Source organism: Trichosurus vulpecula, chromosome 5, assembly GCF_011100635.1.
Source record: "Trichosurus vulpecula isolate mTriVul1 chromosome 5, mTriVul1.pri, whole genome shotgun sequence".
NCBI classification, from domain to species: Eukaryota; Metazoa; Chordata; class Mammalia; order Diprotodontia; family Phalangeridae; genus Trichosurus; species Trichosurus vulpecula.
This window is the reverse complement of record NC_050577.1, coordinates 14,685,520-14,702,147: the sequence shown is the minus strand read 5'-3', so window position 1 is coordinate 14,702,147 and position 16,628 is coordinate 14,685,520. Positions and strand designations below refer to the sequence as shown.

Genomic DNA, 16,628 nt, shown 5'->3' with positions numbered 1-16,628 from the left:
TAAGAAAATACCAGAGAAGCCTCAGTAGGTAGTTCTCGCTTTCTTTGCCATATGCAGCTGAGGATTCCATTACAGCTCATCATGAAATTTTATAGGACGGGGACTTGATATTCACATGACCCCATTGGAACATCCTGAACCCGGAGTCTAGTGGCCTGGAGATGTCTTCTGGTTCATTGTAATTCTTTTAAATCTCTGGGCTGATGTGACACCATATATTGTTTCAACTCAGAGTATTTTCCTGCAAAAGCATTTCTTAGGCTGCTATAAAATATAATAGGGAAGGGGGTGGTGGGGAGCAGCGCAGAGAGCAGCAGGGGGATATCTCTATTAATGAATGCAGGAATGGGAGAAAGTGGTTCTTTTGACCATGTGCCACGTCTGGGGACCCAAATGAGATTCCAGTCTCCTGCCCCTTCTTGCACTGTGGGAAAAATCAGTTATGTTTACAAATCTTAATTGTTTTAAAGCTTCTGAATCTCCATCATTCCTACCCAGGGATGAGGATAGCAATGAGAATGATGGAGAGTGTCATTTGTAAATCAGTCACGATTGCCTAATTATTTCAAGATGCTAAATTTGCAGAAAAATATCGATAGGAAAAGGGGCAGCTAGGTGACACTGTGGATAGAGTGCTGGCCCTGGAGTCAGGAAGACTTATCTTCCTGAGTTCAAATCTGGTCTCAGATACTTACTAGTTGTGTGACCCTGGGCAAGTCACTTAACCCTGTTTGCCTCAGGTTCCTCATCTGTAAAATGATCTGAAGAAGGATCTTTGCCAAGAAAACCCCAAATGGGGTCACAACAAGTCACACATGACTGAAAAACAACTGAACTGTCCTGCGATCCCTCTGGTCCTCAGGCATCCTCAGGCTATTACCCCAGGAGTAATCCTGAAAGTGGCCAAAGGTATGAGGTAGATTGTTAGCTCCATCAGGTCTTAGCTCAACTTTTTATCTCGCTCTATATTCTGTACACAGTAGGTGTTTAATAAAAGTCTGTGGAAATGAGCATGTTTCCAATTTTCCTAGTTGTTTTCCACTCATCAACTCTCAGCAGGTCAGGATGTTGCCTGGGTTCATATCCCAGCTCATGAGGATGGGAAGCCTTTGGTTCTCTTGGTTGGAATGGCCCAGATTTTTACAAGGGAATCTAATCATGAAGTTTCATGGTCTCGTACTAAGAGGCTCACAGTGAGGTGGCCTCTGACTCCTCCAGGAGCATCACTGAGTTCTCGTATTGGAAGAGACCTTAGAGATTAACCGGTCTTGAGACTCTAAGGGGAAAGGTGAGAGTAGCTATTGGCATTTCAAGTCCGAGAAAAGCTGGGCCAACTTCCATTAAAACAAAACAAACCACCCTATTCTTCCTCCCAGGTTGCAGCTGCTTGGTGTAGCATGTACCATAGGCTGCTTATGAATACTGACAAATCCCCCAGGACATTCATTCACCCACACACTCTCAGGGGGGTAAAAAGAGGAATTCCTCCTCACTGCCTCCTGGAGCATTTTGGGTCCTTTGCTGCTCTGTACAACAAAGCCACTAATTCTTGTAGCGCCAGCTTCTCAAGGCTGTTGAAGGTCCGTGACACAATGTCTGCCAAGAACTTCGCCAACCTTGAAGCAGCATCTTCACACCACCCATCCCGTGGTGCCAAGAAGGAGCTTGGAGTCGGGGAGAGCAGTTTGGCCTTGGAGTCAGGAATCCCTGGACTGTGGATGAATACTAGCTGTGTGGCCATGGATATGTCACCTAACTTGGACCCAGGGAATCAGGAGAATGCTAAGTTACAGGGGAGTTGGCTGCTATCCTGCAGCTGGGGAAGGAGTTTCTATACCAAGGAATTCCTTCTACTAGTGAAATTATGGAATGAATGCTCAGGTCCCACCTATGAGACCAGGGTTTTCCTGATTCCTGCCCCCTTCTTTGTTCATTAACAAGCCCTCCCTCTTTAATTGCTGTGTGTCCCTGTGGTTGGCCTTGTCTTTACTGGCTTGTGTGTGTGTGTTGGTAAGGTCCTCACAGGCAGGGACTATTTAATTTTAATCTTTGCACTTAGAGTGATGCGGAAGGCACTTAATAGACATTGGTGAATATATTATATATGTATATATATATATATATATATATATATATATATACATACAGAAGAAGAAAAGCCACACTTCACAAAAGCACTTAGAGGTAAATAAGCAACCTTATAGGTGTCCAGTGTAGCCATTCCTCTCCTGTTTGCACATATGGGGAAACTGAGTCACAGGAGTTAAATGACCTGAAAAGATCCCACAGCAGAGGCTGACCCAGACCCAGGCATCCTGACTCCAAGACCAGGGATCTGCCCACTCCCCCACCCTGCCTCTAATTAACATCATCTATTAGTTTAAAATGTTCCTTCCCAAGAAAAACCAAAGGCATGTAATTTAAAGGGAGCCCCATGTCTTGTTGCCGTTCGCACCCTAGTCATTGAATTCCGAACCAAAAAGAAATTGTATCAGCCTTTCTTCAGTTGAACACCAAAATGGGCCTGTTCAAATGGTTGGGCTTAATGTTATGTGTTCAGGAGTGGGGAGGTGGTAGGAGGGAAGGGGGCATGTCTGTGATTAAGCCACATTTTATTAAAAAGTGCAGACAAAGCATGAACTAAGAGTCAAGCTGACTTTATGATTAGAATTTTCTTGTAGAAACCAGGTGATTCCAGCTGAGAGCTCCAAGCGCTTCCCGCTCTTGTGAGCTGGGTAAGGCTGCAGATGTGCCCAGGCAACATTCTACCCCACTGATTGTCACTGGGTGGGGAAGAATGATGGCACTCAGAAACATGCTCCTTTATTAAACACCTACTGTGTACAGAGCCCAGGGCTAGAACACAGGGTGAGATAAAAGGGTTAGCTGAGACCTGGCCTGTGCCCTTACAGAATGTATTGTCTACTCCACAGCTCCAGAAAAGCTGGCCATTTTCAGGATAGCCAGTATCCCTCCCAGGGTATGAGCCTGAGGGCCATAGGACCAGAAATCGGGAGCCATCCAGCCCAACCCTCTCCTTTTATAGGTATGGAAACCAAGGCCTAGAGAGGTTACGTGACTTTATAATAGAGCTGAAGCTGGAAAGGAGCTTAGAAGTCCATTGTTATATATGAGGAAACTGAGGCCCAGGCAGGTTGTGTGATCTGCCAAAAGTCACACAGATCATAGATGCCAGAGGCAGGATTTGAACCCAGGCCCTCTGACTCCCAGCCAGGGCTCTCTCTCCTGTACTATGCAAAGGATTATAGGTTAGAAGCTGTCAGGAACCTGGGAAGTAATCTATTCCAACCCATTTATCTTGCTGAGAAGGTGACTAACACTCAGAAAGTCTGACTTCAAGGTTCTAAGTAAAGGTGGCATTCGAACCCATATCCTTGGCCCAGTGGTTTTTTTTTTTAAACTCTGATCCCTTTTTAACATTCAGGGTTCTAGTCTCTTCCTGGAGCAGGAATTCTTATCCTGGGGTGGATGAACTTTTTTTTTACATTATTTTGATTATATTTCAATATAATTGGCTTCTATTTATATATTTTATTTTATGCATTTAAAAACATTTTTCTTAGCAGGAGTCTGGAGGCTTCACTATAGTGCCAAAGGGTCCAGGAAACCAAAAAGATTGAGTCCATGCTTAGTGCCACCCTAGAATGCAGTAGACCTGCTTCTTCCCACCCTATTGAAATGGAGCTAAGCCAGCTCCAGGCCTTGGGGGTTGCAACTAGAAGGGAGCTTAGAAATCCCCTCATCTCAGACACTTTGGGGTTGCAGGTAGAGACGATTGGGCCCCATGCTGAGTGAAGGACGCAGGTCTCTTGGGCCTCACCTGCTGCTCCATGCCCCACCTTCCCCTTGGTTGCCAGATCTTTTTCCTGGGCCATTTGGTTCCGTGCTGTAGGTGGGTGCCTTGTTTTCTCTGTATCTTTCTCTTCCATGAGTGAGCATCGCCACTCAGAGAAACAGGACTTCTGTCTTTAGGATTTACGCAATGTGATGCTGCCCACATGTTTTCTTTAACCTTTCCCACCTATTCTGCTAAGAAATATCAAGGCAAGGAAGAAAACTCGGATGTGCCTCGTCGAAAGCGAAAGGTCTTACATCTCGTGTCCCAGTGGATCGGGCTGTACAAAGACTGGCTGCCAGAAGATGAGCCCTCCAAGATGTTCCTAAAGGTACCACTGGGGGGCTGGTGGGCAGTGACTTCCTTCAAAGGTGGGAGGGCCTTTGAAATTCTTGATTTAAAGAAAAAAGGCCACCGGGAAGACTTTTATTGAGTGTGAATTTGGGAATCCAAGAAAGCAGTCTTTTGGTTTAGATGTTTGAGGCCAAAATTTTCTGAAACAGGAGCTAATCTCCAATGAAACTCTACTTTGGGGGACTTATCTTTTCAACAAAAGATGTTGCAAATGCGTGCTTCTCGAGAGGAGGGATTGTTCACTCTTTGTATTTGTGGACTAACATCCCAGTTTGGGGAGAGGCAGTAAATCTCTTTGTATTACAAGGTTTCTGAAAGGATGGGAAATTCTTTCATATAAACCATAGGCCGGTCGAGTGATTGGTCAGGACAATTCCACTCATTTAACAGTGTTCATCAGGCCTCTCCTGTGTGCCAGGGGACACAAACACTGTTAACAGATCCAGCCTTATACTTAAACTGTTTATATTCTCCCTGTTTGTGTCTAAAATCATCCTCACCATTGGCATAGTTAACATTTATGTGGCATCTTCTATGTGCTAAGAGCTCTTTATAAATTAGCATCTGCATTTTACAGATGAGGACACCGAGGCAAACAGAGGCTGAGACTTGCCCAGGGTCACATGGCGCTTCGGGTAGAACACCAGAGTCTGAGATCAGGAAGACCTGGATTCCAGTCCTGGCTCAGACGTTTCCTACCTGTGTGACCCTGTTTGCCTCAGTTTCCTCATCTGTAAAATGGGATAATAGGAGGACCCACTTCCCAAGGTTGTTCTGAGGATCAGGATCAAATGGGATAATAATTATGAACGACTTAGCAGAGCGCCTGGGACCGTGTACATTTAAAAACAAACCCTTTTAATCAGATAATTTCCACTGCCTTTCTGCGCGTGTGTGTGTGTGTTTGCAGACCATCTACAGGAACGTCCTAGATGATATATACGAATATCCAGTGCTTGAGAAGGAACTCAAAGAGCTGCAGAAGATCCTTGGCATGCACCGGCGGCAGTGAGTGGCATCTTCCTTCCCACTTTTACCCGCCCTGCTACATTCACTTTTAAGCTCGTCTCCATAGACCAAGTTGGGAAACTGGGAATATTAAAAGGTGACAGAGGACAAAAAAGCCATGTCGCTCTGCTCCCTGATTTCCATGTGAGCCCCTGGCTTTCTGTGATGCTGGAGCCATAATCATCCTTTCTGTCTCTTGGAATAATCTGTCCAGTTTCCTGTCAAAGTAGAAACCAATGATTTCCTAAACAAACAAACAAACAAACAAACAAACAAACAAACTCACAAGCAGTTTGCCAGTGAGGTTTCCTTGTTTGTTTTGACCAAACCTCTGATTTCATCCCAGTGGGAGAACTCCCAGTATGGAAACTCCCTCCACTGAAGCAGGTCTATAATTTATGGTCTTAGGCAGTTGTGGGGGTGCTTAGAGGTGATGCTACTTCCTTTGGTCACAAAATTTCTGTGAAGAAGAGATACTTCTGAAGCCCCAATCTTTCTGATTCCAAGGCTGACCCTTGCTACTCCCTAGATTTTTTTTTATTAAAATGAAACTAAAATGCTTTTGGAGGGTAAATTTAACTTAAAATTAAATTTTGGTTTTTATGTATCACCATGGAATGAGGGAAGGAAGTTACTTGAGGAATATATGTGGATTTTTTTTAAAAGATGTTTTATAAATAGGTCACCGATTCTTCAAGACCCAATCTTTTGGGGTCTCTTGAGGTTTTACATTCAATTTAGAAAGATTAACAAAACCCACTTTATCCTGGGGCCTTCATTTGTCAGAAATACCCCTCGTGCCTAGGTGTTCATGATTAAATGAGCTGAAGAGAAATCATCTTAAACACCAACCCCACCCCCACCCCGCCCACACACACACACACACACACACACACACACACACACACACACACACACACCCTCTGGTCAGCTTGGTAAATAAACAACCAAATCATTCTTAGCTTTTAGTTAGAACCTTGGTGGGGATGGAGGGGTGAGGGAAGGGGAATCCTACTTTAAAATGCTGAAAGTGGCACTTCCTCTGCTGCAGTTGTGAAGAACACATCAAACCTCAATGCCCTTTAAAAAAAATAATCATGGTAAACTCCTTGCCAGAAGGGGCTGCCTCGTCTCTGTCCAAGCGCCTAGCCCACCCCGCTGTCAAGCATAATAATGCTTGTTGATTGATTGGACTGAGTCTTGCTGGACCAGCAATTCTGATCCCAGTTTAAAGCATCATTTAATTTCAATGAAAGCCATCATAGTCCAGATGAAAAGGCTACGCTGATTTCGTGTGGTCAGTTGCCCAGATCCGTGGCCCTCCCTGTTCCATTCTGGAGCTTTACTTCTATCCCTGCCATATTCTTGGGTGTCTTTAGTCATTTGGAGCGTGTCAGAGCACACAGGCCGCAGAGTGAGCCTGCTCCCTTCTAACAACTTTCAGCTTCTCATCACATGCGCTGGGTTGTTTCTAGGGTATCAAACTATTATGTAAACATGAAGAAATGGAAGGATTATGGGGCAAAATTGTATTCTGTGTCAGCTTAATCCAAAATAATCCTTGCTTCAAATGCAGTCTGTTTTCTGGGCTTTGGGGCAGGGGGCCAGTGGCAGAGTTATTACCAGGCTTACAAAGTTCTGCTCCCTGGTGACTTCATTCTACATTTTATCAGAATGGGGGGGGGGAGAATACTTTTAAAATGTAAGGAAGTGACCAAATAACTTGAAGAAAAAGGGCTGAGATCTTAGAGGCAGGACAGCCACTGTTTGGCCTAAAATCATCTTTAAAGATAAAAAATGATTAAATGCCGTTCTGGTGTCAAATCTGAGGTTCAGGTTTCATCTCCTCAGCATTGTTCTCTAATCTCTGGTAACTCATTAGGAGAAAGATTGCTTCTCCCTGAGAAGGCAATGGAGATCAGACCGCTGATTTGGCCTCAGTTACTGGGTTACCTATGCTGTGGTGGAAGCAGGACTTTGTTCCTGGCTCTGCCCCGTGATAGCTCTGTGGTCTTTGGACAATTCGTGCCTTTGTTCCCAGACTCAGCTTCCTCATCTGCAAAAGGGGTTGGAATAAGGGACCTCTAGGGTCCCTTCTAACTCCACTGCTGGGATTCTTTTATCTTTAGTGAGTTACAAAGTCTACAGACTGGCTGGCTCACCCAGGTCCCCTTGGCTGCTGTCACAAAGCCATCAGCAGCAGAAACTTGGGTACCTGTGTCCCAAATGGCACATGTCTCTGCCATTCTTCCCCACTTGAGTGGCACATGGGTGCTTGTGCCTGGGTCCATGTGTCTAGTGGGGACAAAGCAAAGCAGATGGTTGATTCTATGAGCTGGATGACGCCAATAGGAAACTTCGCTGGAGTGCAGTCCGAGGCAGATTGGGGGGGGTCTGGCCTCGATTGTCCAGATCATTGACTTCTGGTGCTGGTAGAGGCCTAGATCCAGAGCTGTAAGGGAACCTAGGGGTCCCCTAGTGCAACCCCTCAGGTTACAGATGAGGAAACTGAAGGCAAAGGCACGTGATTTGCCCAAAGTCATGCTGATAGGGAGTTGCAGAGAGGATTTGAACCCAGGTCCTCTCGAACTCTGACTCTGACCTTTCCACTGGTCCATATTGAGCGTCTCCTCTTCCCGCTGTCAGTGGGAGGACAGAACTGACTGCTGAGTGTGCTGGGGATGGGAGTGGCATCTGTCAGCACCAACAACCTGACATGGGGGGCGGGGCAGGATTAGGTGGGCGACCTCTGCCCTCTTTTTCTGACCCAAGTCTGACTTTGTGCCTTTCTTTGCAGCACTGTGGATGAATACTCGCCACACAGAAAGGTAAGGGGACACTTTCTACATCTGCATTAGGAGGATGCCCCTTAGGAAGCCTCCGCTGCTGGCCCTCCCCTAGCATGTCTTCACAATTAAAAGGAAGCCTGCCCAGGGCATGACAGGACCCTACTGGGGCTGCCACAGGACTGCGGCTCCCTGCTTTCCTTTGCCCCCATGCCAGGGCAAATCAGGTTGAATTCCCATGTGCTTGACTCAGAGGGACTCTGGCCTGATCGGCCTCTGTCTGAATCAATGTGAGAGTGGAATCTGACATGCCGTTGGCCCCTGACCTCTTTAGTGACAGTCGATCCAACCTCTGGGCAAACCCACTCAGGACGGCAGCTTAACTCAAGGTTAGAAAGGACTCATTGGACCAAGAAAAATGTTGGTAGGCTTTGGTTTGTCTGGTTTTGAGGAAGGAGAGGGTCAGCCAATATAGGAGAAATGCCTGCCAGCCGGGATATATCCCTGTCTAGATGAAGGAGGTGGGAGGAGGGCAGAGAAAGATGCTTCCTTAACAGTTTGGTCCTAAATTTGCCCAAACTGAAGCTGGAGGATGGGGGAGCTGGAGCGATGGAGTAGAAGGAATCCCACCCCAGTGCTTGGACAAGGCACATCGCCTCCTGACTCAGTTTCCTCATCTATAAAATGAGGAATGAGATTAGATAATAACAATCATGGCGATAATAACTAGCATTTACACTTAAGGTTTGCAAAGCACTGTATACATATTAGCTCATTTTTCCTTGCAACAACTCTGATGTAGATGCTATAATTATCATCCCCAAGTTGCAGGGGGGAAACTGAGGCCAGGATGGGTTAAGTGACTTGCCTGAGGTCACACAGCTAGCCAATGTCTGAGACAGAATTTGTGCTCAGGTCTTCCTGATTCCAAGTCCCACATGCTGTCCAGCTGCCCAGAGGGAACTCCGAGATTCTCTCCAGCCCCAGGTCCTGTGAGGATGAAATGACCCCAGTGGCCTTCTTGGAAATGTGGGGATTGGAAAGTCATCATGGCACAGTTGCTGGCTGAGCCTCTGGGTTGGGGCTGGGCAGAGGTAGAGAGCCCCGTCAGGCTGTGTTTGTGGATCTTTCTAGAGCAGGTGGGAACTGCCAGGCCCAGAGACCTGCCCTCTGCTGCCCAGAGATGAAGCCAGGGGCCCCCAGAGCTTGGCCAGCCCCAGCCAGAGGTTCTGCCCAGACTCTCCACCTCTGTGCTCCCTGAGGCAACTTCCTTCTCAGAGATTAGATGGGTGGATTTCCTGTTGAAAAGAAAAGACTTGGCCCCTGCTCTTTTTGGAAAGAGCTGTGGTTTTCCAAAGGACCCGGGACTCTCCTTCATTGTCCTTTCTTCCTCTCCTACAGAATAAAGCCCTTTTCCACCAATTTAGTCTTAAGGAGAATTGGCTCCAGCACCGAGGGACTGTGGGTGAAACGGAGGAAAGTGAGTAAGGGTGGGGTGGGGGGCCCGATGGGGGGGGCGGGGGGAAGGGCACCTTTAAAACTGATGGTGAAGGCTTCCGTTTCAACTCCGACCCCAATCACCTTCTTCACCCAGACATTTATCTCCTCCATGAGCTAGAGGGAAGCAAGGACTTCTGGGAAAGCATGGGTTTGTCCCCCTAGAAAGCTTCCGTTCTCTAAGGCCCAGCAAGACCTTCCCAAGTCTAATAGCCACCTCCAGTGATAGGAAGTAGGGCAACCTTGTTTTCAAAGCCCTTTACAATTTACAGAGCGCTTTTACCTTGTGAGGCAAAGACGCGTGCCCCACCCCACACACACAGAGTATATACATCGTGTATCGTGGCATATACATACATACATAGTGTGTACTTTATATACATAGCACATACGTATATACAGAGTGTGTATTATATACATGTATGTGTGTTTATATGTGTATGTTTCCCCATCTGACAGATCAGGAAACTGAGTCTCAGAAAGATTAAGTGATATTCCCAGGGTAATATAAATAGGAATTGTCAGCCAGGACTTGAACCTGAGGCTCTTTCCACTATAATCAAGCAGTCAACAAGCGTTAATTAAGCACTTGCTGTGTGCCGGACGCTGTGCCAGCTGACAGTGATACAAAGACAGAAGAGAAACAACCCCATCCCTTAAGGAGCTCCCACCCTAGGCACCACTTCTGCCTAACGTCCACACGGCGCCGACTGCGTGCCAGGCATTGTGCTCAATCTTCTAGAATGATTATCCCCTTTGATCCGCACAGCAACCCTGGGAGGTGAACATTGTTATCATCCCCATTTTACAGATAGGGAAACTGAGGTAAACAAGGTTAAGTGACTTGCCCAGGGTCATACAACCAGTAAGTGTTTGGCACTGAATTTGAACTCAGGACTTTCTGACTCCAGGCCCAGCACTCCATCCACTGTGTACTTTAGATAGTCTAGCCCTGATCAGAGTCCATCAGTCCAGGAACAAGCCCCTGTTAGGTATCAGTCACTATGGCAGACCTGGGGATTACAAAGACAGAAAAGAAATCGTTCCTGCCCTCAAGGAACTTCCATTCCATCAGGAAAGGCTCGTACACATGTGAATATATATATATATATACAAGATGCTAAGAATAAATGCCAGGTGGTTCAGGGGTTGTTAGTCCTGGCAGTTTGAAGGGCTTCAGGGAGGAGGTGGCACCTGGGCTGAGTGCCACAGGAAATAGGGTCCTCAAAGTCCCTGAGCCATGGAGGGACTCGAGCAAGAAAATTATGGGATTAGGATAATTCCAGGAGGGTCCAGGAGGGCAAGTTTTCTGGATATGGCACGTGAGGGACAGGGCCAAGAGAATATTGTTTGTAAATGATCAAAGTGTCTCCTTCTCAAGTGAAAATGTGACTCATCAGTAGGGAACAGAGGCAGGAGAGGCCTTTTGGGGTCTTGATGATGCGGATTTTTTTAAAATTTCATTATTTTACTTTACTTTTTATAATTAAAACCTAAATGCAGCTGCTTTCCTGCTGTTGAGATAAAGGCCAAAGCCAAGAGGGACTGTGGGGAGACCTGAGCCAGCCTCCCTTGGGATCAGAACGTCTTGGGCTTAATCTTAGTCTCTGACCGACGCTGGGATCCTGGGCAGACCCTGGGTTCCTGAGAAGATGCTGTTATCCATTGGAAGGGGGTGGGGCTCTTTCTTTGGAGCTCCCTGTAGCTCTTATTCATGGCCAGTCGCTAATATTGACGATGATAGACATAATGAAAATACAATCATCATAAAACTCAGAGTGACTCCTCCCGACATTCCTTCCGGGCCAGATCATCTCCTGCCGCCCATTGCGCATCAATTGCCCAGTGACCACATCCCCCTGCCCAGTCTGATACTTGCAAGGACACATCCCCGGCCCCAATGTCTTACGCTCAAGTTAGATTGTTTTCGAGGTTGAATGTTTAGAGTGGTCTGGTGTTTCCTGGCCCCTCAGCGCTTGTACTCACTAGCCTAGTTAATGAGGTGTAAACATATCTTGTATGCATTGATTTGTGGGCTTGCTGGAAAACTCCATTTTCAAGGGGGAGATTACAGCCTTTTTCTATCCATGCATCAGCCCCAGCAAATCCCCTGACAAGCAGGGAGACAAACACTTGTCTAACGATGTTATGTTAGTGATGTGGCTGACCAGGCCAGGGATCCAGAGACTGTCACTGTTTTCTCTGGTCCAGGGCCCAAGTGCTAGTCAGATCCCCTGCCCAGGGAGCTGGGCTTTTCTCTCCCAGGCCCTTTGGGTTTCAGGCTTATCAGTAAAGGGACATGGACATACTGAGGATTAGACTTGGACATTTTAAGGATGAGACTTTCTCTTTTTTGCTTCTTGGTTCTTTGAAGTAGGTGGGATCACATTCTGCCTAGGGAAGGCCAGAGGCCATCCCAGGTCCTCAAGGGGCCACACCTGAGCAGGATCCCCTCTACTGTGTCCCCAGCAAATGTCCATCCAGTCTTTGGCTTCTAGTGGTCTCCTGTGAAGAGGAGGTCACCTCCTTTTGAGGCAGCCCATGTCACCTGGGCTAGCCCTAAGGGTCCGGAAGCTTTACCTATTGCTTCTTCTGCCTTTGGACTAAGCAGAGACCCCTCCCTCTTCTCCCCTCCCCCCTCTCCCCTCTCCCTCCTCTCTCTCCTCCCTTCTGTATCCTCTCCCTCCTCTCTCCCCTCCCTCCTCTCTCCCCTCCCTCCTGTCTCTCCCTGCCCTCTTCCATCTCTGCCTGTCCTTTCTTCATCCCACCTCCTCTCCCTTTCACCCTCTCTACACTTATCTAAGCCTCCTCTTCTCAGTGTCTTTCCTAACACCTATTGTCAGGCACTTGGCACAATGCCCCAGACCAAAGCAGAGACCAGGGGGCCTCTCCCCTCTCCCGGCCTGGCTGCCAGTGCCTCCCAATGCAGAGTACAGTTCCCTTATCTCTTTGGGCTGTCTTGTGCTACACTGAGGGCTGCTGTTAGCTTGTGGTTCCTTCAGAAGGCCTGGTCCTTTCCCTGGCCAGCTGCCTGTCAATCTCCCCCCTCCCTAAATCCTTATGGCTTCCAAGATCAAATATCCAATCCTTTGTTGTTTGGCATTCGAGGCCCTTTATCCCCTAGTCCCCTCCTGTCTTTCATCTTCTTTCACCTAGCTCCCTGACACACACTCTTGGATCCAGGGACACTGGCCTTCCAACTCTCCATCTCCCAACTGCCTGGAATGCTCTTTCTCTTCATCTCTACCTCCTGGCTTCCTTTGGTTCCCTGCTAAAATCCCACCCTCTCTAGAAGCCTCTTCCAACCCCCTTGTTGCTACTGCCTTCCCCCTGGGGGCCATCTCCATAGCTGTAGATGTAGCCATCTATAGCTTGTTTGAATGTTGTTTCCCATTAGACTGGGATCTCCCTGAGGGCAGGGACTATCTTTTGCCTTTCTTTGTGTCCCAGGTACTTAGCCCAGTGCTCCTGAACATAGTAGGCACTTCATACATGCTTATTGACTCACTGTACACACTTCAAATATACATATATATACACATATATGCACACATATATTCACACATTTTTATTATTTATATTTTATATCTAAATATATATTATATTTCTATATTAGAGGGAGATCTATATAGAGAGAAATATATATTTTCTATATATATATATATATATATATAGAAAGATGGATATATATACACATATATGGAGAGAGAGAGAGAGAAATATATATTCCATTTTTATATTAGAGGTACCACTCAGGGCTATGGTTTTTGGAAACGCTTGCCTGGTGTGTGCTTGTCTCCCATTTACTCACACCTTCTCCTGTTTACAGTCTTCTGCCACGTGTACATAACAGAGCACTCCTACATCAGCGTCAAGGCCGGGGTTTCCAGCACGGCTCAGGAGATCCTCAAGATTGTGGCCGGGAAGCTCCAGCATGCTCAGGATGACCTGGCCCTGGTGGCTGTCACCTTCTCAGGGGGTAAATCATTTCCTGTGCTTGAATCCTAATCTCCTGCTGTCTCTCCTTCAGTAAGAAGGTGGGTGACATTCTGTCGAGCAAGTGTTGGGCTGGTCCCCTCTGGGTCCCCAGCTGGATGACCATGGGAACAATGAAAGGCTGCTTCCTCCCCTTGTTGCCATGACAACAGCCAATTCTTGGGTCCTTCTGGATGCTGAATTTTCTTCCCAAGAATGGAATACCCAGGGAAGGCGCTCCAGGGTTTGGAAATGGAGTACAAAGCTCTCCATACTTTAGCCCTAGATAAGCGCCTATATTTTCATATTTAAATTAACCTAGGATATCGCTGAAGGGTGACATTGCTTGAGGGAGAGAGAGAGAAAGAGAAACAGAAAGAGAGAAAGGGGAGGGAAGGAGAGAGGGGGGAAGGAGAGAGAGAGAGGAGAGAGAGAGACAGAAAAAGAGAGAGAGGAGACAGAGACAGAGACAGAAAAAGACAGAGAGAGGGAGAGACAGAGAGGGAGAGAGAGAGAGGAGGGGGGTGGGAGAGAGAAACAGAGACAGACAGACAGAGAGACAGACAGAGAAAGAGAAAGTAGGGGGGTGAGGGAGAGAGAGAAAGGGAGGGACAGAGGGAGAGAGAAAGGGAGGGACAGGGAGGGAGGGAGAGAGAGAGAGAGAGAGAGAGAGAGAGAGGGAGAGAGAGAGAGAGAGAGAGAGAGAGAGAGAGAGAGAGAGAGAGAGAGAGAGAGAGAGAGAGAGAGAGATTAGGAACTTTTTTATGAAATGAAAGAAAAAAACATGGCCAACACAGGTAATAAGAATCCCTGGACCATGTTGCCTCGGATGGACAATGTGAGTTCCCACGCGGGCCTGGGCCTTTCTTCTGCGGGTATTTATGTAGCCCCACAGAATGCCTCACTGTCTCTCTTGAATAAAATCTGCCCGATTACAAGCTGATACTATTGATCTCGGTGACCCACGCAGGCCCCTCCATTTCCCCAATGCCTGCCACAGCCCAGGCTCTCTGGCCTGCTGTTTGGCTTGCAACCCTCTTCAATAGCTCATTACTCCTGGAGAGCACAAAGGAGGCGCTTCAGCTCTGAGAGATGCAAGAACTGACGGTGTCTGTGAGGTTATTGAAGAGGGAAGAGGGGGAAAAGCCAGCCCGTGGATGGCGTGGCTGTTTGTCCATTGTTCCTCTCCCTCGGGGAGGAGAAGGCCCTTGGATGGGTGAGAGCTTTAGTGAGTTTCCAGTGTTTCCCTGCTTAGAGGCAAATGAGTGGAGGACAGAAACCAATCAAATTGCGGATGCAAATTAATGCATCTAATCTTGCCCCAGCTGAGGTCAGTTGAAATTTCTGCTATTCAATGGGCTTCCTCTCCCACCTCCCGTAAGGCTCAGGTTTTACCCCCATCCCCTTAAAAATGGTAGCTGGGGTTGAAGTGGCGTATTGTTTCCGTTTCTGTCATAGATTTCAGACCCATTTGTCATCTCGGCAAGTGTATCTCTCCAAGCAGATGCGTGTTAATTTCATTTTAAGTGCCTAGCCAAATTAGATGACAAATTGAAATGTGAAGTCGTTCTTTGCCCATCAAGGGAACAGGTCTGTTAGAAAAGGTGATGATCACGGCCGCTTCCTAGAAAGTCTCCTGAGAGGCCCGCCACTGAGGTGCTCAGAGCTTTGGGAGGCAGGTTTTCCATCAGGAAGAGGCCTCTGTGAATCTAGCAATTAATAAGTGGCTCTTTTATTGCCCAATATCTCTATGATGCTGTGAAATGCCACTTTCATCCTCCATTAGATTAGACTCATCCGCGGTTTATAGATTTCTAATATGCATAGACACATTATAGACCATCCCTAGAAGCATCCCACACATTGCGAGAGGTATAGTAATTTAAAATCTATTAGTAGTGCTGCCTATTAAAAAATCTATTTTGCATGTAGCGCGTCCTCCTATAAGTAATGTGTTTTAATACACAAATCCAGGACTTAATGTGACCTTGATTTTAAGTGCGTCAACTTAATTCCCTTTAAGGCAGTGGGGGCGTCTTTAGAATGGAGAACTGCATTTTCTCATTCCTGCCCTCCTCTCTGTCTCTTTCACTCTCCTTTTATTTGCTGTCTTCTTACCCTTTCTTCCTTCCCTTCATTTTTATCCCCTTCACCTTCTCTCCTTCTTCCTCTCCTTTTTTCCTCTCTCATTCATTTGCCTTTTCTTTCCTTTCTCTTCTCTCTATCTCTTCTCCTTCCTCAATGCTTTTCCTCCCTTTTTCTTCTCTCCCTTTCCTCATCTCCCTTTCTTTTACTCTTTGCCCCAATTCTCCTTCACCCTCTCTTCTTCTCCCCTCTCCATTTCTCTTCTTCCTCTCCCCTTTTCTTTTCTATGTCTCCTTCCCACGCGCGCTTCTCTCTCTCTCTCTCTCTCTCTCTCTCTCTCTCTCTCTCTCTCTCTCTCCCCCTCTCCCCCCCTCTGCCCCCCCCCTCCCCACAGGCAGACAAAGGAGTCAGTCACTTTTACTCTCTCAGCCCTTTGTGTGGGCCGAGCCTCCCCTGGGGCATGACTCTCTCTCTAGCCACTCCCTTGGCCCCTCCCTTCTTGGGTTCCTTATAAACTAGTTGGTGGATAATGGTACTTGCCTGTCTCAATGCCAGATACTTAGCTTCCTCCAATCAGAGATACCCTTTCTGTGCTGGGAAATTGTTAAAATAAACCAATAATTTTCTCCTTGGACTCTGAGCCCCCAGCCAGAAATCCAATTCTGGAAGATGTATCAGTTTTAAGCTTCTCTCCCCTCCCAGGTCTTTTCCATCCTCTCCCTCGAGGCCACATTCAAGCAACACTTTAGTAATTCTCTTGATTAATACCTGGGCCCCGTTTGCTGACTTAAAGAAACAAAGTGAAAATCTAAACACGAAAAAGTAAGCACCTCCTAATGCTCCAAGGGAAGCAACTGGTTTAGAATGAGAGAGAAAGAGACACACTGAGATTGAGGGAGACAGAGGAGGAGAAAGGTCCACAGACTTCATCTCCAGCCCGAATGGATTTTAGCCAGTCCTAAGCTATGAATGTGTCAAAGTGCCTAGCATAGCGCACCTACTAAGTGTCAGGCACTCACTGTCAGGCACTTTGCAATCATTGTCTCCTTTGATCTTCACCACAACCC

The 16,628-nt window shown here is 47.0% G+C and overlaps 1 protein-coding gene across 1 annotated transcript in view; it reads left to right on the top strand.

Moving 5' to 3' along the window:
* The window catches only part of RAPGEF5 (Rap guanine nucleotide exchange factor 5), a 237,213-nt gene that overhangs the window by 186,499 nt on the left and 34,086 nt on the right, over nucleotides 1-16,628 (top strand). Inside the window, exons 13-17 of the mRNA XM_036759737.1 lie at nucleotides 4,043-4,187; nucleotides 5,121-5,218; nucleotides 8,016-8,046; nucleotides 9,406-9,484; nucleotides 13,331-13,480. Of these exons, the coding sequence (XP_036615632.1) occupies nucleotides 4,043-4,187; nucleotides 5,121-5,218; nucleotides 8,016-8,046; nucleotides 9,406-9,484; nucleotides 13,331-13,480 (503 nt within the window). The remainder of the gene's footprint in view (nucleotides 1-4,042; nucleotides 4,188-5,120; nucleotides 5,219-8,015; nucleotides 8,047-9,405; nucleotides 9,485-13,330; nucleotides 13,481-16,628) is intronic.